Consider the following 20,707-nt stretch of genomic DNA (forward strand, 5'->3'; position numbering starts at 1 on the left):
CCCTGAGAACTACATATGAAGGGCAGTATACTGCTGCTGCTGCTATTATTATTATTATTATTATTATTATTATTATTATTATGTTTGTTGTTACACACATTTGCACTCACACCTCTCTCTAGCCTCAAAATTTCATTTGTATGCCACTTTTCATAGTTAAAACCGTGCTCCAAGTGGCTTGCAATATGAAAAGAATTAGGTAAAGGTAAAGGGACCCAGTGGCGTAGCGTGGGGGGTGCAGGGGGGGGCCGGGCGCACCGGGCGCAACATCTGGGGGTTAGGGTTAAGGGGCGCAAATCCACGGGTTAGGGGGCGCAAATCCACGGGTTAGGGGGCGCAAATTACTTGCCTTGCCCCAGGTGCTGACAACCCACGCTACGCCACTGAAGGGACCCCTGACCATTAGGTCCAGTCATGACCGATTCTCATCTTGCTTTATTAGCTGAGGGAGCCGGCGTACAGCTTCCGGGTCATGTGGCCAGCATGACTAAGCTGCTTCTGGCGAACCAGAGCAGCGCATGGAAACACCGTTTACCTTCCCGCCGGAGCAGTACCTATTTATCTACTTGCACTTTGACGTGCTTTCGAACTGCTTGGTTGGCAGGAGCAGGGACCGAGCAACGGGAGCTCACCCTGTTGCGGGGATTTGAACTGCCAATCTTCTGATCAGCAAGCCCTAGGCTCCGTGGTTTAACCCACAGCGCCACCCGCATCCCTTATGAAAAGAATTACACGATTGCAAAAGGAGCCATAAGCAATAAATAAAACACACTGAAAGGTGCACCAAATTGAACAGTTTCCACAGAAAACATAGCAAGAGCCAAACATAAAGATGCAAATTTTTTTAATATCGGTAACCCAAGAAAAATCCCCCAACCACCCTCCCTAAACAATACCCCAGCCCAAGAGTCTGTTCAGCAGCCTCCGTTTTTTGTAGCTGGAGTCAGTCTGGGCCCCGCCCTCCCAGGCCAGGTGGGGAAAGGTCTGCAGGTCTTCCAGGACTTGCAGCCGAGATGGTCAGTGTTCAAGCGCTGAAACATTCAAGGAAGGAGCATAGCAGGGCTGGGGAGGAGTGTGGCCTGGGCAGAGTTCCAGGGGCGAACAGAGAAGCCCGGAGGACCGAATTTCCACCCCTGTCCTGGGTCTGAGATTTGCTGCCGCTGCCGCTGCAGAATAGCAACCTTTGGAAACAAACAGAGGTGTGGGAAGGGGGGCGGTGGGGGTGGGCCGCCCCGGGTGCCCTCACTGAGGGGGGGTCATTCGGCGCGCCACCTGCCCGCGGCTCCCAAGCCTACCCCGAACCGTCGGGGGAAGGGGCGGAGCTGCGCCACCTTGCCAACGGCCATCCCCCTTCCCCCTTCGTTTTGACGGCTTGGGAGTTGTGGGCGGGCAGTGCGCCAAATGTCCGCCATTGGCTGCTCACTCCACCCCTGGCTGCAGGGCACGCACGCCGCGCCGGGCACCCAAACGGCTATCCTGCACCTGGGAGGGCACCCTCCGTGCCATGCCCCCCTCGGGAGCGTGCCCACTCTGAGCAGCATGGGCATATGCTCTGCCGCTGTCTACAAAGCAACTCAAGAGCAGATTGTGATCCTTGAGCAGAGAAACGAGGCGGCGCCAGTTACATCTCACGTTGCAAACGAACAGCTAGTCTCAAAGCTGAAGAAGGTTGCCAAAACAAACAAACAAAAGCAGCAGATTTTGCTGGGGGAGTGGGAATGGAACCTTTTGTGAAACGCTTGGAAAACTGAGGCAATCCTTTGAGCTGGGCTGGCGCGTTCAACATTTCTCTGATGAAAATGGGGACGTCCTATTCCATCATCAACATCATCATTTTATTTATACCCTGCCCCCATCTCACTGGGAAGGCCCAGCCATTCTGGGCAGCTTCCAGCATACTGTGGTACCTCAGGTTAAGAACTTACCGTATTTTTCGCCCTATAGGACGCACTTTTTCCCCTCCAAAAATGAAGGGGAAATGCGTGTGCATCCTATGGGGCGAATGCAGGCTTTCGCTGAAGCCTGGAGAGCGAGAGGGGTCGGTGCGCACTGACCCCTCTCGCTCTCCAGGCTTCAGGAGAGCCGCAGCGCCAGTCCCACAAGGTCGGGGGACAGCGGGGAGGCGGAATGCCGCCATCCCGCTGTCTCCCGATGTGGTTTGGAGGCTGACGGCAGGGAGACGCGTGCTTCTCCCTGCCACCAGCCCCGCAAGCTCCGGGGACAGCTGGGAGGCGCAACGCGTCCTCCCGCTGTCCCCGGACCTGGTCTGCAGGCGGGCGGCAGGGAGAAGAGCGCTTCTCTCCGATGCCGGCCCCACAAGCGCCTGGGGGGGAAAATAAATTTTTTTTTCTTTATTTCCCCCCCAAAAAACTTGGTGCGTCCTATGGGCCGGTGCGTCCTATGGGGCGAAAAATACGGTAATTCGTTCTGGAAGTCTGTTCTTAACCTGAAACTGTTCTTAACCTGAAGCACCACTTTAGCTAATGGGGGCTGCCGGCGCGCCGCCGGAGCACGATTTCTGTTCTCATCCTGAAGCAAAGTTCTTAACTGGAGGTACTATTTCTGGGTTAGCAGAGTCTGTAACCTGAAGCGTATGTAACCCGAGGTACCACTGTATATAAAAAACATAACAAAACATTTTAAAACTTCCCTATACAGGGCTGCCTTCAGATGTCTTCTCAAGTTTTTATTATATCTTATCTCTTTGGCGGCATGACTCTATACCCTTTGACATTTCTCTGATGAAAATGGTGGGACATTCTGGGATCAGAAACCGGGACGGTTTCTGCAAATCTGGGACTGTCCTTGGAAAACAGGGACCCTTCTGGGACTGCAGTCCCTGCCTGCTTGCTCTTCCTCCTCTGGCTCCCATTGGGTGGGCAGGTGAATGGCAGGGATGGGGCGATGGTGGTGGGGGCTCAACAGAAGCGTCCTCCATCTGTTTGTTTGCCGCCTTGTCATCCGGCCAGTGTGTGGGTGGCATCAGGAGCAAGCAGAAGGGGGAGCAGCAGCTGGCGACTGTGGCGGCATGGAGGAGGTAGGCCTGCTGACTGAGGGAGGGGGGACATACAGCGAGACCCCCGCTAAGCAGCCACTGAGGAGAGGTCACCCCCAAACCCTCTGAAACCCAAAGCCGGCATTTGCACACAGATGTCAGTGCGCACATCTGACGTGACTACTGTTCCTTTAAATATATAGATATTTATTCAGTTTTTACATTTAACAATTAGAATCACACGTAAATCAATCATCACAAACACATAGGGTTCTCCGAATCCCTTGACTTCCCTCCACGGGTTCCATAGTTATTCTTTCTCAACTGCATTGTATAATGTTCTCCATACAGTTGTACCTCGGGTTAAGAACTTAACTCGTTCTGGAGGTCCGTTCTTAACCTGAAACTGTTCTTAACTAGAGGCACCACTTTAGCTAATGGGGCCTCCTGCTGCTGCACCGCCAGAGCATGATTTCTGTTCTCATCCTGAAGCAATGTTCTTAACCTGAGGCACTATTTCTGGGTTAGCAGAGTCTGTAACCTGAAGTGTATGTAACCTGAAGCGTATGTAACCCGAGGTACCACTGTATGTTGGAAGCCGCCCAGAGTGGTTGGGGCAACCCAGTCAAATGGGTGGGGTATAATTATTATTATTTAGGACATCCCTATTTTCGTCAGAGGAATGTTGGAGGGTATGATCTTCCCAGACGATTGACGTTTGCCCTGGATTCAGAACCATGAGGACTAGAACCTCAGTCTCTTTTTAAGGGCTTATACTGTCGCTCAGTGCCAGAGTGTGGATTTTGCCTGGCTCAGGGCTCAGCCGGGCTAGCCTTGTGTCAAGCGCCGCACGCGGAGGCCTGCCTAGTCTCTCAGGGCGGCATCAAGACGTTTGCCGAGAACCAGAAAAGACCAAACCCGGAGGGTGGGCAGGAGCGATGACAAGGGAGTGAATTAGAAGCAGAGAAGTGTGTGGAGCCTTGTCTGATTTCGTCTCTTGTCTTCCCGGCCCAGCTCTATAGAGTGACACACTTTCCCCCAGCTAATGAATTCAAGACCGTTTCTGCGTTCCCCATCTTGCGTTGTCAGTCAGCGTTATGCTCACCCGTGTGTCAGGAGAGAGGCCTACCAGCCGATCTGGGTGGTTTGTCTCTCTCTCTCTCTCTCCACATTCTTGCACTCTGGAAAAATAATAATATCGAATTTGGATCCCTGCTCCTGGGGAAATCTGGCAAAGTGGCTGCGATAACGATCTGCTGGTCCTCAGAGTCACCTGTGATGGGAGCATCATCTTCTCAGAGTGACATGGAGGGGCATGTTCACCGCGAGCAACAAACGCCAGCGTGCTGCCGGGTTTGCGAAAGGCTCGGCTGCTTCTAGGGACGTAGGAAGCGGCCTTGTGCAGAGTCAGAGGACCGGTGCCTTGAGTTTGGTATTGCCTGCACGGACTGGCAATGTCTCTCTCCAGGGTTTTTTATTTTATTTATTTACTTTCATTTATCGATTCGATTTACAGACCACCCTTCGTCCTGAGATCTCAGGGCGGTTCACAGTACAAAATACAGTGGTACCTCGGGTTACATACACTTCAGGTTGCATACGCTTCAGGTTACAGACTCTGCTAACCCAGAAATAGTACCTCGGGTTAAGAACTTTGCTTCAGGATGAGAACAGAAATTGCATGGCGGCCGTGTGGTGGCAGCAGGAGGCCCCATTAGCTAAAGTGGTGCTTCAGGTTAAGAACAGTTTCAGGTTAAGTACGGACCTCCAGAACGAATTAAGTACTTAACCTGAGGTACCACTGTACAGGATGAAAACTAGTAAATAATTAAAAACAAAACATTGAAACATTAACCCACTTCCATCTCTTCTGCCTAGCTTTTGGCTTGGCTGGTTAGTCTATTTGGCTGTTTCTGTTAAATCTGTGTTTTCTCTATTATTTCAGTTTTGTTTTAAACGATAAACTCAAGCCACCTTAAACCTTGGGAAATCGACTAATAAATGCCTTTCATTGCCTTTCAGAGAGGGGCACTTCCCAGCCTGAGACCTGTAACTATACTGAGTCAGACCATTGTGCCATTGAGCTCAGTATTGCCTGCACAGATTGGCAGCAGCTCTGTAGCGTTTCAGAGAAAGCCTCTTTCTCAGACCTGTTTGGAGATGCTGGGACCTTCTCTATGCTTCGTTGCTCGAACTACTGCATTACAGTCCTTCCTCATCAAAGGAGGAGGTTGCACCCCAGAGAGCAACACTGCCAGTCAGTGTAGACAGTATGGGGCCTGATGGGCCAACGGTGTGGCTTGTTATAAGGCATCTTTCTGCACAGGCGAGAGAGGCAGTGGCCATGGAGTCAGTTTTGGATGTGAATTTTCCCTGGTTCAATTCCAAGTGGTAGGAAAGATGGCAGCGACCTCTTGCTGCCAGATGGGCACGGAGGGCACTGATTTCTTTAAAACTCTTATGTCCTGCCTTTCTTAAAAGTTCAAGGTGGCTAATCAGGGCTCAATGGTGAATAAGGAGTCAGATCCCAGGGTAAGGGGGCATGCGGATTTAGGCACCTGCCTCACCATTGGTCCACCCGTCTCAAAAGTGGGCGGAGCAACAAATGCAAACGTTGCCTTTGTCCAATAAGCTTGAACACACCCCTCTCCATCCTCTATCCAGGCAAGCAAGATACAGGTGCCCAAAGTTGGAAGCCACAAGGACTAGAAACTTATTTAGAGAGGGAAAGCAACCGAGGTTCTTTGCGTGCCAAATTCCTCACCAGATACTCCATTCCGGGTAGGACAGATGCTTGATTTGTCTGGCTGCAGAGAGCTGCGGATGTCCAGTTATGGAATTGTTATCATTGTTATTTTTCTCCAGTGTGTGTGTGTGTGTGTGTGTGTGTGTGTGAGAGAGAGAGAGAGAGAGAGAGAGAGAGAGAGGCAGGATGAGATCTGCAAGCAGGGTGACTCCGGGAAGCCCCTTGCGAATAAGCGCAGCCACTAATGGATTCGTGTAATCGCCACATAACACGATGGAGCATGAACAGCCTTGTGGGGGTCTTTCCAATGACCTTGTTAGGAGCCTGGCGCAGGGAGAAGGCGGGCAGTGCCCAGCCTGTCTTAATGCGCTGGCTTTTGCTGCTATCAGCAGCGATCAACTTAGGAAAATTATCCCATCGATCGGCCCTTTTAAAAAGCAATGGAAACTTCTATTGCCTTTTAATTCACCTCGTCTTTTGGGACGCTGGCAGAGAGGATGTCTGCCCCCACCCCCGATGGCTTTCTCCTGCGTTGTGCATTTTGCTCCCCCTCCAACCTTGTTGTCAATGGACGCATTTGTCGCATTTGTCGTTTGAACGACTTGGTTGCCTCAGAAAAGGATATTATAAAGGTTCAGAAGAGGAAGACCAGGGTGATTAAGGAGGTGGGGCGACTCCCCTGTGAGAAAAGGTTTGGGCCTTTTTGGAAATTACTTTAGCCAAAAGTGGAGGCATGACAGAAGCACAAGAAGCTTTTCTCCCTGTCTTGTAACTCGAGAAACAGTGGACATCTGGTGAAGCTGAATGTTGGACGGAAGGAAGGAAAGACTTCTTTCTACAGTGCTTAAACTATGGAACTCACTGCCCCAGGAGGCTGTGGTGGTAATAATAATAATAATAATAATAATAATAATAATAATAATTTGTTATTCATACCCTGCCCATCTGGCTGGGTTTCCCCAGCCACTATGGGTGGCTTCCAGCAAAATATTAAAACACAATAATTCATCAGATATTAAAAGTTTCCCTAAACTGGGCTGCCTTCAGATGTCTTCTGAAAGTCAGATAGTTGTTGATTTCCTTGACATCTGGTGGGAGGGCGTTCCACAGGGCAGGCGCCACCACCAGGAAGGCCCTCTGCCTGGTTCCCTGTAACTTTGCTTCTTGCAGTGAGGGAACCACCAGAAGGCCTTTGGCGCTGGACCTCAGTGTCCGGGCAGAACGATGCGGGTGGAGACGCTCCTTCAGGTATACTGGGCTGAGGCCGTTTAGGGCTTTAAAGGTCAGCACCAACACTTGGAATTGTGCCCAGAAACATACTGGGAGCCAATGTAGGTGCTATGTGGTCAGCCTGGATAGCTTTAAAAGGGGACTAGACAAATTCATGGGGAATGAGACTGTCATTGGCTACTATCCCTAATGGCTATGTTCTCCTTCCACCGATGGAGGCAATAGGCTTCTGAACCTCAGTTGCTAGGGATTGCAAGTGGGGACCGTTGCTGTTGCTCTCAGGTCCTGCTTTTGGGCTTCCCATACAGACACCTGGTTGGCCAGGTGGGCCTTTGGCCTGATCCACCACCCACAGTCTTCTAATGTTCTTACGACATGGTCCACTGCAGGGTTGCGGAATTTTGTCGAAGATTCCTTTTCATGCAAAATCATAGAATTTGCTGCCAAGGAGTGTGGTGGAGTCTCCTTCTTTGGAGGTCTTTAAGCAGAGGCTTGACAACCATATGTCAGGAGTGCTCTGATGGTGTTTTCTGCTTGGCAGGGGGTTGGACTCGATGGCCCTTGTGGTCTCTTCCAACTCTATGATTCTATGATTCTATGATTCTATGATCTAGTTCAACCCCTTGCAATGCAGAAATTTCTGCTTTTCAAATAAGCATCAACCCGCCATCTCCTTGATCTGATTGGATGGAGCTGTTTTGTTTTCCAGATGGGGTGGCCCAAGTAAAATGCTGACATTCCCTCTCTTGGTTTTTCAACTGGGCTTCTGCCGATAACTTTCATATTCAGATAGAACTTTCTGGGAATCAGTTTGGCGACAACTGTGAATCAATTGGGTTAAACCAAAAAATTAGACCTAGATGAAGCTCATGTAAGCAGCTTCTTGCTGTTTGAAGCTTCTGGGTGGCTCTGAAAGGGGATCACATTTGGGGAGGAGAAGGCAATTGAGGGCTGCTGAATCCCCCTGACAGGGTGAACTCCCGTTGCTCGGTCCCTGCTCCTGCCCACCTAGCAGTTCGAAAGCACGTCAAAATGCAAGTAGATAAATAGGTACCACTCTGGCGGGAAGGTAAACGGCGTTTCCGTGCGCTGCTCTGGTTCGCCAGAAGCGGCTTAGTCATGCTGGCCACATGACCCAGAAGCTGTACGCCGGCTCCCTCGGCCAATAAAGCGAGATGAGTGCCGCAACCCCAGAGTCGGCCACGACTGCACCTAATGGCCAGGGTTCCCTTTACCTTTACCTTTTAACCCTGATGTCAGCGTTTTCCCTTCTGCATCGGAGACAGTAAATGCCTCTGAATACTAGTTGTTGGGAATCACAAGTGGGGAGATTGGCGCTTGCACTTGGAACCTGTGTGATGTCTGTGGCAGTTTCTGTGCTTTGGGTTTGCAAAGGCTGCCTTGGAAGCTGATTTCCTCTGAGTTTCTCAGCTCCCCGGGGCAAGGACTTGTGTTTTTAATATCACCGGTTAAAACGCCGTGTGCTATGGAGATCTAACGTTGCTCTGAGTACGTTTGTAGAAAGGGGAACGAAGACTGCAATTTGAAACACACTTTCTGGGAAGGATTAAATGCAGTGGAACTTGTTCCTGATGAAGAAGGCTCTGCAGAGCTCACTAAAAGGCTATTGGAAACGAAGGAAACTGCCTGATTGCGAGTCAGACCATTGGTGTAGTGAGCTCAGTGTTGTCTGTACTCTCTACAGTGGTACCTCGGGTTAAGAACTTAATTCGTTCTGGAGGTCCATTCTTAACCTGAAAGTGTTCTTAACCTGAAGCACCACTTTAGCTAATGGGGCCTCCCACTGCTGCACGATTTCTGTTCTCATCCTGCAGCAAAGTTCTTAACCTGAGGTACTATTTCTGGGTTAGCGGACTCTGTAACCTGAAGCGTCTGTAACCTGAGATACCACTGTACAGAGTTTGAGGCAGAGGTCTGTCTCTCCTAACTGAAGACATCGGGGATTGAACCTGTGACCTTCTGCATGCAGAGCAGGCGATTGTTCCATTGAGCTGCGGTTCTTCCCCCACCAACTCATGCCAAAGAGAGCAGTGAATGGGTAGGCTTTGCAGAAGCAAGAAGTACCATTGCCGCCCCTGTAATAATGGATCCAGTTCTCACCAACGATGCTAATTTAAGCAAATGGGAAACTGGCTGGGAGAATTTGTGCGTTGGGCTCCCTGCTCATAAGGAAGTATTTGGTTGCCAATGCAAGCTGGCAAACTCCACCTTCCATAATCAGATTCCCTCGGTGTGAGCCAGGACTGTACCTCTCCCCCCACCCCTGTCCACCCACCAGTGTCTCTGTTCCATTAATAGCTCCCCGGGCAAAATGTATCAGTCCCTGTGAATAGAATCATACAATCATAGAATTGGAAGGGGCTCCAAGGGTCATCAGAAATGAGGGGGTTCTCCAAGGACTTTGGCACGCTGTAGAGAAAGAGCTGTAGCTCAGCGGTAGAGCATCCGCTTCTCATTCAGAAGGTCCTGGGTTCAATTCCTGGCATCTCCAAGTAGGGCTGGGGGAAACTGCTGCCTAAAACCCCAAGGAGCTACTGCCAGTCAGTGTGGACAGTACTGTTCTAGATAGGCTAGTGGCTTGAACTGATAGAAGGCAGTGTGAGAGCCAGCGTGGTGTAGTGGTTAAGAGCGAGACTCATACTATGGTGAACGGGGTTTGATTCCCCGCTCCTCCACATGCAGCTGCTGGGTGACTTTGGGCTAGTCACACTTCTCTGAAATCTCTCAGTCCCGCTCACCTCACAGAGTGTTTGTTGTGGGGGAGGAAGGGAAAGGAGAATGTTAGCCACTTTGAGACTCCTTCGGGCAGTGATAAAGCGGGATATCAAATCCAAACTCTTCTTCTTCTTCTTCCTTCTGAATCCTATTTATTCTTGTTGTTGGGAATCCCAGCTTTCTTTTTTTTTTTTTTTTTTTGGAAAAAAGCCCAAGTATCTAGTCCTTATGCTTGAAAATGTGCAAGAAGTCCTGCTAAGGTCTCAGAAGGCAAAGGGGTGGTCTTGGGACCTTCTGAATTCAAAGCAGCTGTTCTGGAACTGAATTGCAACACCAGAAGTGCCCCCGCCACTTTGGAAGGTGCCTGGAGGTTGATTTCACAAATGAAAGCGGTGGATCTGTTATGCTCCACACCAAAGACCCCCAATTCCATTTCCACACATACAGAAGCAGGCTTTATTCCACCTGGGCATTATTCCAGGGATGGGAAGCTCCCATAGGAGTATAGCATCTAGATCAAGGGAAGTAATAGTGCCACTGTATTCTGCTCTGGTCAGACCTCACCTGGAGTACTGTGTCCAGTTCTGGGCACCACAGTTCAAGAAGGACACTGACAAACTGGAACGTGTCCAGAGGAGGGCAACCAAAATGGTCAAAGGCCTGGAAACGATGCCTTATGAGGAACAACTAAGGGAGCTGGGCATGTTTAGCCTGGAGAAGAGGAGGTTAAGGGGTGATATGATAGCCATGTTCAAATATATAAAAGGATGTCACATAGAGGAGGGAGAAAGGTTGTTTTCTGCTGCTCCAGAGAAGCGGACACGGAGCAATGGCTCCAAACTACAAGAAAGAAGATTCCACCTAAACAATAGGAAGAACTTCCTGACAGTAAGAGCTGTTCGACAGTGGAATTTGCTGCCAAGGAGTGTGGTGGAGTCTCCTTGTTTGGAGGTCTTTAAGCAGAGGCTTGACAACCATATGTCAGGAGTGCTCTGATGGTGTTGCCTGCTTGGCAGGGGGTTGGACTCGATGGCCCTTGTGGTCTCTTCCAACTCTATGATTCTATGATTCTATGTGGACTACAACTCCCATCGTCCCTGACTGTTGGCTTTGCTGCCTGGGGTTGGTGGGAGCTGAAATCCCAGCAGCAACCAGAAAGGCCACAGGTTCCCCTTTCTTGCCTCTGTTCATTGACTCACCAATTGCCTGTCCTGAGCCGGCCTCTGAAGCAGGGGGCGTTGCTTTAGTTCACCTGGCAATTCCCTTTTTCTATTAGGAGAGAGAGAGGGGGGTTTCATAGAACATTGAATCCCAGAATGGAGTTGGTCTTTGCTATAGAACAGCTGACCCTCAAAATACATTCCAGCAATGTTTCCGTATTTCTGCGTCAAAGATCTCGGTGTGCTGCCCCTTCTCTCCAGCACTTCAGAGTTTCTGCAAATGTGTGCCTGGGATATGGGTAGGCAAACTAAGGCCCGGGGGCCGGATCCGGCCCATTCGCCTTCTAAATCCGGTCCGTGGACGGTCCAGGAACCAGCATGTTATTACATGAGTGAAATGTGTCCTTTTATTTAAAATGCATCTCTGAGTTATTTGTGGGGTCTGCCTGATGTTTTTACATGGGTAGAATGTGTCCTTCTATTTAAAATACATCTTTGGGTTATTTGTGGGGCATAGGAATTTGTTCTTTTTTAAAAAAAAATAGTCTGGCCCCCTACAAGGTCTGAGGGACAGTGGACCGGCCCCCTGCTGAAAAGGTTTGCTGACCCCTGGCCTAGGAGGAGTGAACTGCTGAGGCCACCGCGGAAATGGAAGTTCACTCGATTCACAGCGCCCGCTGGCGCAACCAATCCACTTAAAAACAAACAGGCTTTATGCGGTTAGGAAAGTGCATCGCAGGGGGTTGGAATAGATGACCCACAGGGTCCCACACAACTCCACAATTGTATTATTCTATGCGGAAAAGGGTGAGAGGAAGGCGTGATTAATAGGAAGACCCTGCAAGCAGATCAGAAAGAAGGCTTGATAAGGAGCAGGCATAGTGTCTTTCCAGTTCTGGGGTTTTTAATGTGGGCGTATTCTGCAACATGCCACTGCCGCGATAATAGTGTATTAGCAGTAGATTGTTCAGGACTGTCTGCACAGTGTTCTGCTCTACTACTTGTTCTGCGATGCTTCCTCTGTATAACTGCGTGATTGCCATCCAGGGGAGCACTCTTGCATCGCGGCTTGGCAAAAATGCATTGTTAAACTATGGAACTCTCTGCCACAGGAGGCAGCGACGGCTACCGACTTAGGTGGCTTCAAAAGAGGGAGAGACAAATTTGCGGAGGACAAAGCTATCAAGGGCTACAAGCCATGATGGCCATGCTCTGCCTCCACAGTTGGAATATACTTCTGAATACCAGTTGCTGGAAACCACAGGGAGGAAGAACGCTCTTGTGCTCCGATCCTGCTTGTGGGTTTCCCACAGGCATCTGGGTTGACCACTGTGAGAATAAGAAGCTGGACTAGGTGGGCCATTGGCTCGATCTACCAGGCAGTGGTGTAATGTATTGGTGGGGCCCCGGGCGCAATATTGTTAGGGGGCGCAAACTTTCAATACAGCTGCATGCTTATCCATGCAAACAAGGAAGTGACTTCTCCAGATAATGGAACGACTCTTCTTTTCTTATCTCTGCAGTTGCGATCTCCTGGGTGCTGCAGACAGTTGAATGTGCCTGCATACTCTGCCCATTTCCCTCCCTCCGCATCACCCCGGGTACTGACAACCCATGCTACACCACTGCTACCAGGCCTTATTCTTATTCTTGGATGGCTTTAGAAGAGGATTAGGCAGGTTCATGGAGGACAAGGCTATCAGTGGCTATGAGCCTCAGTGGCTATGTTCATTCTCCACCAGAAGAGGGAGCTTGCCTCTGAATATTAGTTGCTGGAGAGTTACTTTGGTCTTCCTATGGTTGCATCTGGTTGGCCACTGTGAGCAAAGGCAGTTTAGGGTGGCGTGACTGGTACGGGCGCATTGGGTGCCATGCTGCAGGGGGTGCCACAACCGTACTGTGGAATGGAGCGAGAGAGGCAGGGGGCACAGGATTTTAGCACAGCACAAGGCGCCACTGAAATTTGAGAGCCCAAAGTCTGCCAGTGCTGTGAGAACAGAATGCTGGACAAGATGGGTCACTGGTCTGATCCAGCAGGCTCTTTTTTTAGGCTCTTAAAATGAGAAATAAGCCAGAACAATTATTTCAGCAGGAAGTTACAGGACAGACACTGATTGGAAACGAAGAAGTATCCCCACATCAAACCACTCTGTAACCACCATAAGCACAGATAACCTCCATGTAAGCTTTGGGAGAGCAAATTGGGATGAAGGCTCAAGAAACGGGTTATCTGGAGGAGCCCTCTGGGTAAATGCATACCCTCCGACATTTCTCTGATGAAAATAGGGATGCGGGTGGCGCTGTGGGTAAAACCTCAGTGCCTAGGACTTGCCGATCACATGGTCGGCGGTTCGAATCCCCGCAGCGGGGTGAGCTCCCGTCGTTCGGTCCCAGCTCCTGCCCACCTAGCAGTTCGAAAGCACCCCTAAGTGCAAGTAGATAAATAGGTACCGCTTTATAGCGGGAAGGTAAACGGTGTTTCCGTGTGCTGCGCTGGTGCTGGCTCGCCAGAGCAGTTTCGTCACGCTGGCCACGTGACCCGGAAGTGTCTGCGGACAGCGCTGGCTCCCGGCCTCTTAAGTAAGATGAGCGCACAACCCTAGAGTCGGTCACGACTGGCCTGTACGGGCAGGGGTACCTTTACCTTACCTTTATTCAATAATAACAATAACAATAATAACAATAATAGTTTTATTATTTATACCCTGCCCATCTGACTGGGTTGCCCCAGCCATTCTTCCAACATAATAAACATAATACAGTGGTACCTTGGGTTACAGACACTTCAGGTTTCATATGCTTCAGGTTACAGACTCTGCTAACTCAGAAATCGAACCTTGGGTTAAAAACTTTGCTTCAGGTTAAGAACAGAAATCGCGTGGTGGCGGTGCGGCAGTAGTGGGAGACCCCATTAACTAAAGTGGTACCTCAGGTTAAGAACAGTTTCAGGTTAAGAACAGACCTCTGGAAAGAATTAAGTTATTAACCTGAGGTACCACTGTAAACATAATAAAACATTAAACATTAAAAAAACCTTCCCCATACAGGGCTGCCTTCAGATGTTCTTCTAAAGCTTGTATACCCCCTTGGCTCGGGGGTCACATAACTCCAACATTTCTCTAATGAAAACAGGGACATCCAAAGGAAAAGCGGGATATTCCAGGATCAAATCAGAAACTGGGACGGCTTCTCTAAATTTGGGACTGTCCCTGGAAAACAGGAACACTTGGTGGGTTTGCAAACGCACACCCACTCCACCGAAACTTAACTTCTTTGACATCTGGGCAAGGTTGTGACTTGATACAGAAACTCTATGCCCATATGGAGATGCGGAAACACTTTCTATTATTTTAAGGGACACCCCCCCCTAACATCTCGCCACCGTGGGCGCAAAGAGGAGCGGCGCCTGTCCCTGACAAAACAGGGAGCGAGAGTCGAGGGAGCGCTTTCCTGCCGCTGTGCTTGGAAGTAATCGGGAGGTGTGCTCTTTCGCTGCTGCTGCTGCTGCTGCTGCAGTGACCAAGTTTGACTCTGCAGTGGCTCGATGCGGGCTGTTGCGTTGCCGAGGGGGATGTGGGGGATGCTGAGCGTCCTTCTTCTCTGTTGCAGCCTGGCTGTCCGGCTGCCAGAGTGAGGTGCGCCGCCAGGGTGGTCCCAGGGGGAAGAGGCCGGGAGTGCAGCAGAGAGGGAACTGGGGAAGGGTCGGCGGCTGGGGAGGGAAAACAGCACGCCTCCCAGCCATGCCTGAGCCTCCAAACGGGGCTTGCGGTCGAGGCGGCTGTGGCATGACGCAAGGTGACAAAGCTGCTTCAGCGGAGCGTTTCTGGACACCGTTTACAAGGCACTTAGGCGCAGGGATTTAGGAAGGCGCCTGATGCGGAGTCAGCTGATTGGTGCATCCAGCTTGGTGTCGTCGGCACTGACTGGCAGCTGCTGTCCAGGCTTTCAAACAGCCCTACCGGGAGATGCCAGGGATTGTGCTGAGTCAGATCACAATGTGGCCAGCACGGACTGGCAGCAGCTCTCTAGGGTTTCGGATAAGGGACCTTCCCAGCTCTACCTGCAGATGCCATTAGGGTATGGTTACCAGATTTTTTTCAATGAATTCAGGGACACTTTTCTTTTTCTTTGAAGCTGAGTAGCAACAGGGAGAGTCAGTTGTGGGGATGGTGAGGCAAAAGACACACATGCATATTGTATAAAGGTGCAGAGCCCTTCTTTCGCACCCTGTAAAACATAAATGCACAGTTTTGACAGATCCCCCTTTGTTTTGACAGATCAGGGGAGGCTCAGGAGTTGTGGGCCATTGCCCAGGAGGGGCGCAAGGCACGCGGTTTCTCTGCCAGGCAATGAGCAAAGCCCTTCTTTCACACCCTGTGAAACATAAATGCACAGAGTTTTAAAAAAATGGGGCAACAGCCGCCTGCCCGCATCTCCCAAGCCTCCCCCGATCAGTCAAAACAAAGGGGGCAGGAGATTTGTACCGCTGGACATCCCCAGTTCCTCTTTGGCAGTGGTGGCGGCAGCAGCAGTCAGCAGTCCGGAGCCAGCCTGGTAGCACAGTTAGCTCTTGCTCGCTTCCGGAGCTGCTTGCTCCTGTGGCACCCACCATTTTTCCTCACCGGAAGTTCCAGCAAGGAAAAATGGCGGGCGCCACAGCAGCGGGCAGCGAGCAGCTCCTGAACCCAGCCAGAGCCAACTGTGCTACCAGGCTGGCTCCGGACTGCTGAGGCTGCCGCTGCCACGTTTCCCGGGGACAAATTTGCAAATCGGGGGACATTCCGGGGACGGAATTTATCCGGGGACAGATTTGCAAATCCGTAGACTGTCCCCGGGAACTAGGGACATCTGGTAACCCTACATTAGGGATTGAAACTGGGACGTTCTGTGTGCAAGGCAGATTCTCTGTCCTGGAGCTGCGGCCTCACCCTGAACCATTTGGCCCAATTTATTGGGGAGGAGGGAACGGGCAGGGTCCCTTTAATGGTACCCATGAGCTCCACCCCCTGAATCCCTCCCACCCCATTGCCAAATTGCAGCCTCCCCTGTAACCTTGCAAAACCTGCAAGGGGTAGCATTAAAATGGCCTCCTCTCTTCACCCCCCTCCTCAGTAATTTACCTAAAGTACTGTAGTTAAGTTAGCCTGTCCTACTCTGCGCTGCTCATATTTTAGTGGGTGGGAGGTTGTTGCATGATATAGAGCAGTGGTCAGCAACCTTTTTCAGCCGTGGGCCGGTCCACCGTCCCTCAGACCATGTAGGGGGCCGGACTATATTTTTTGGGGGAGGGAATGAACGAATTCCTATGCCCCACAAATAACCCAGAGATGCATTTTAAATAAAAGGATGCATTCTACTCATGTAAAAACACACTGATTCCCGGACCATTCGCGGGCCAGATTGAGAAGTTGATTGGGCCGCATCCGGCTCCCGGGTTGCCTACCCCTGATATAGAGCAATCCATATAGCTCAGTTGGTAGAGCATGAGACTCTTAATTTCAAGGTTGTGGGTTCAAGTCCCACGTTGGGCAAAATATTCCTGCGTTGCAGGGAGTTGGACTAGATGACTCTCATGGTCCCTTCCAACTCTATGATTCTATGATCCATTTAATGGATTTGCATTGTACATTATGTTTTTCTGGCTTTTATGTTTCCCTGTTTGTATTTTACTTGGTTAGGTGGCTTTGAGATACACATACACACAAAGGGCTGCCACCCCTGCTTATCAACCCTACTGTGCTTATCAACCCTGCTCACTCTTTTGCCTGCTGCCCTTCCCCCACGTGGGACAACACACCCTCCATTCACAGCCCCTCTCACATATCCCACCACAACTCGCCTCCCTCCTTCCATTAAACCTCGCAGCGGGCATGTTTCACAAAATACTTGCCTGCATGCCTGCTATTCAGCATGCTGCAGTTGCAGCGGCCACCTTCTGTCGGCCACAAGAACTGCAGTGTGACATTTTACATTTTCATGTGTATAGGAAGATATGCCACAACTAAGTCATTCAGTAAATAAAATAAAGATACAGTGGTACCTCGGGTACAGACACTTCAGGTTACAGACGCTTCAGGTTTCAGACTCTGCTAACCCAGAAATATTACCTCGGGTTAAGAACTTTACCTCAGGATGAGAACAGAAATCGTGCGGTGGCAGCGGGAGGCCCCATTAGCTAAAGTGGTGTCTCAGGTTAAGAACAGTTTCAAGTTAAGAACGGACCTCCAGAACGAATTAAGTTCTTAACCAGAGGTACCACTGTAACTACTTTGAGCCCTGTGACCAGCTCTGCTAAGGGGACACCATCCAATTGGACATTTACCGGTGCAAGCCTCGTTGAACTGAAATGCTTCATGCAGGGAAATATGCTGGATCAGCTCCACATCGTTCAGTTGGTTGTGGGTGGTGCTATTTGGATTCTCGCTCTTTGTTTCTCTCTGTCACACGCACACCCCAAACCTGTTGAAATTAACGGACCAAAGCAAGTCATTCTTGTTAAAAAGGTAAAGGTACCCCTGCCCGTACGGGCCAGTCTTGACAGACTCTGGGGTTGTGCGCCCATCTCACTTGTTAGGAGACCCCTATTCCCCTTCACAAAACTACAAACCCCTTAGTTCCCTGGGAAGAGAGACTGATGGCTAAACCAGTCTGGGAATTATAGTTCTGTGAGGAGAACAGGGGTCTCCTAACACACCCCGGAACCCTAAACAAACTACAGCTCCCAGGATCCTTTGGGAGAAGCTATGACTGTTTCATAATGCTTTAGATGAAGGTAGCCAGGGATGCGGGTGGCACTGTGGTTTAAACTACTGTGCCGCTTGGGCTTGCTGATCAGAAGGTTGGCAGTTCGAGGCCCCATGACGGGGTGAGCTCCCGTTGCTCTGTCCCAGCTTCTGCCAACCTAGCAGTATGAAAGCACGTAGTGCAAGTAGATAAATAGGTACCACTCCAGCGGGAAGGTAAATGGCGTTTCTGTGCGCTGCTCTGGTTCGCCAGAAGCAGCTTAGTCATGCTGGCCACATGACCCGGAAAAACTGTTTGCAAAAGTGGACAAACGCTGGCTCTCTTAGCCTGTAAAGTGAGATGAGCGCCACAACCCCAGACTCGTTCACTACTGGACTTAAATGTTAAGGGTCCCTTTACCTTTTAGCCCTGTTTAGGTATCCGAGGCAGTATTGGCCAGTGACACGGGAGCTAGTGAGCCAGCAGAGGGGGTGAACTTAACACGCATTGATGTTTTTAAACGATGCCCCACCAGATCCAGTATCCTACCGATCAGCTTTGGGCTGTTTCATTGCAAGAGCCCAGACAAGGGCTCAAGGATTCCACCTGATGGCACTGGCCTAGGACCTGGGCGGAATCCCTAATGGCTGCAAATCCATCTGTTCTTCTTTTTTGCCCTCCAATCTTTGATGCTTTCCTCCTTTTCTCTCTCTCCCTCCCTAACCTCACAGGCACCATGTTCATTACGTCATCCCCTACGACGGAGACCAGTCCGTGGTGGATTCGTCGGAGAACTACTTTGTGACTGACAATGTCACCAAGCAGGAAATCGATCTGATGCTGGGACTCTTGCTGGGATTCTGCATAAGCTGGTTTCTGGTGTGGATGGATGGAGTGCTCCACTACGCCGTACGGGCCTGGCGGACAAGCCGACGGTATGGTAAGTGAGTGCTCACCGGCCTGTTGCCAGAGGGGTTCGCTGTCGCTGGCGATGTGCCAAGGGGAGGTGTTTTCACGTTCCCCAGAGGGAGAAGGTTCCTCATGGTTTCTGGGTACCTCGTTTCTGCTCCTCAAGCTTTCGTCCCCATTTTGAGGATCACGTTTCTAGTCCTCAAAGATGTGAAAATGTGCTTATGTTGAAAGGAAAGCCAGGTGAACACCACCTTTCCAGTTTCTGTCCAGCAGAAACGAAGGGTTGTCTCCTCCAGCAAAGCCCTACTCAGAGTTGACCCATTAAAATTACCGTATTTTTTGCTCTATAAGACTCACTTTTTCCCTCCTAAAAAGTAAGGGGAAATGTGTGTGCATCTTATGGAGCGAATGCAGACTGCGCGGCTATCCCAGAAGTCAGAACAGCAAGAGGGATTGCTGCTTTCACTGCGCAGCGATCTCTCTTGCTGTTCTGGCTTCTGAGATTCAGAATATTTTTTTTCTTGTTTTCCTCCTCCAAAAACTAGGTGCGTCTTGTGGTCTGGTGCGTCTTATAGAGCGAAAAATACAGTAGTGGGCCAAAGTTATTCATGTTTCTTTATTTCACGTGGGTGAGCAGAACTTTGTATTGGATGCAGCACTGAGTGTTTGAACCATGAGTCAACAAATTTATGGCACCGGTATTTATTTTATTTTATTGGGGCTTTTAGATTTAGAGAAAAGATGGTGGGGGGCGGAGAAGGGAAAACATGGGAGAAGCGTGTAAAATTATGTTTGGCGCAGAATCATAGAATGTGACCCTGCTCTGTGTTGCCTGCCTGTTTGGTTTTAATTAAAAGCAACAACTACCCAATGTCACAGCAAGTGGTTTTTTAAAAAAACAAAAAAAATATTATTTATTAATTAATTTTGTTAGCCCTTTGACTTTGCCCAGGGCAACCCAAAACAACTTCTATCCAAAGCAGCTTACAACCAAACAACTGCCCCCCCCCCAACACCACGTAGATACATTAAGACAAAGTGGGGAAAGAAATGCACTAAAAAACACTCCATCCACTTCTGAAATGCCACAGAAAGTTAAGGGCTGTAGGTTATAAGGTTTTGTTTTCTTGCCACCTAAAGATGTCTAATTAAGGCACCAGGCAAGCCTCCTTGGGGAGAGCATTCCGCTAATGGGGAGCCACTGCAGAAAAGGCCCCGTTCACTTGTTGCCACTCTCCAGACCTCTAGCAGAGGAGGCACATGAAAAAGGGCCTCAGAAGATGATCTCGGGGTCTGGGGCGGCTCATATGGGGAGAGGCAGTGCTTGTGGTCCTGAGCCATCTAAGGCTTTATAGGTGAAAACCAGCACTTTGAATTGGGCCTGGAAACTAATTGGCATCCAATGCAGTCGGCCCAGGATTGGCGTTACATGTTCAAACATTGAGCAACCCAGCTGCCTAATTCTGCACCAGCTGAAGTCTCTGAACCATCTTCAGAGGCATCCCATGTATAGTGCATTGCTGTAATCTAACCTAGAGGTTACCAGAGCATAGACAACAGAAATTAGGCTATCCCTGCCCAGAGAGGGGTGCAGCTGGGCCACCAGCCGGAGCTGATGGAAGGCTTTGGTGACACTGAGGCCAGCTGAGCCTCAAGTGACAGCAAAGGATCCAGGAGAACCCGCAAGCTACGTACCTGCTCCTTCAGAGGGAATATAACCCCATCAAGAGTGCAGCAAATCAGAAATAAACTGGTCCCAAGCTCTTAAGGGCTTTTTTATGCCCATAGTAGCACCTGTAACTTGGACCAGTAGCAAATCAGCCACAAGTGCAGATCTCTGGTGTTCTACACTGAGAGAGTCTAGCATGCAAACATGTACATTAGTCCATTAAAATTTTATTCAAACCCATGGGTTTGATTTTTGGAGATGTATTTCCTCTCTTTAGGGACTCTGTAGTTCAAAGTAGGACGGCTGCCTGATTAAATAAATCTTAACTAATTGTAGGAATTAAATTGAGCTAATTGATTAAATTTGCATATAAATTAAAGGAGAGTTTCAAAGCCCAAAACTCCATAAATCATGATAGGTAAATCATAGATTGGGATCTATTGGTAGATCAGTGGATAATTTGATATATATCAGCAAGGAATTTCTTCACTCTTTCTAGAGTGCAGCCCTGTTTAGGGAAGTTTTTAATGTTTGAT

The 20,707-nt window shown here is 49.8% G+C and overlaps 2 protein-coding genes across 3 annotated transcripts in view; both read left to right on the forward strand.

The window, feature by feature from the left end:
* FNDC10 (fibronectin type III domain containing 10) overlaps window positions 1-20,707 on the forward strand; it is a 243,253-nt gene that overhangs the window by 110,567 nt on the left and 111,979 nt on the right. The gene's annotated exons all lie outside the window — the stretch shown is intronic.
* The window catches only part of TMEM240 (transmembrane protein 240), a 40,217-nt gene that overhangs the window by 16,039 nt on the left and 3,471 nt on the right, over window positions 1-20,707 (forward strand). For both annotated transcript variants that reach the window (XM_079987306.1, XM_079987305.1), the window contains exon 3: window positions 18,322-18,530. In XM_079987306.1, coding sequence (XP_079843432.1) covers window positions 18,322-18,530 — 209 coding nt within the window. The remainder of the gene's footprint in view (window positions 1-18,321; window positions 18,531-20,707) is intronic.

This window comes from Podarcis cretensis (assembly GCF_951804945.1).
Source record: "Podarcis cretensis genome assembly, chromosome: 8".
NCBI classification, from domain to species: Eukaryota; Metazoa; Chordata; class Lepidosauria; order Squamata; family Lacertidae; genus Podarcis; species Podarcis cretensis.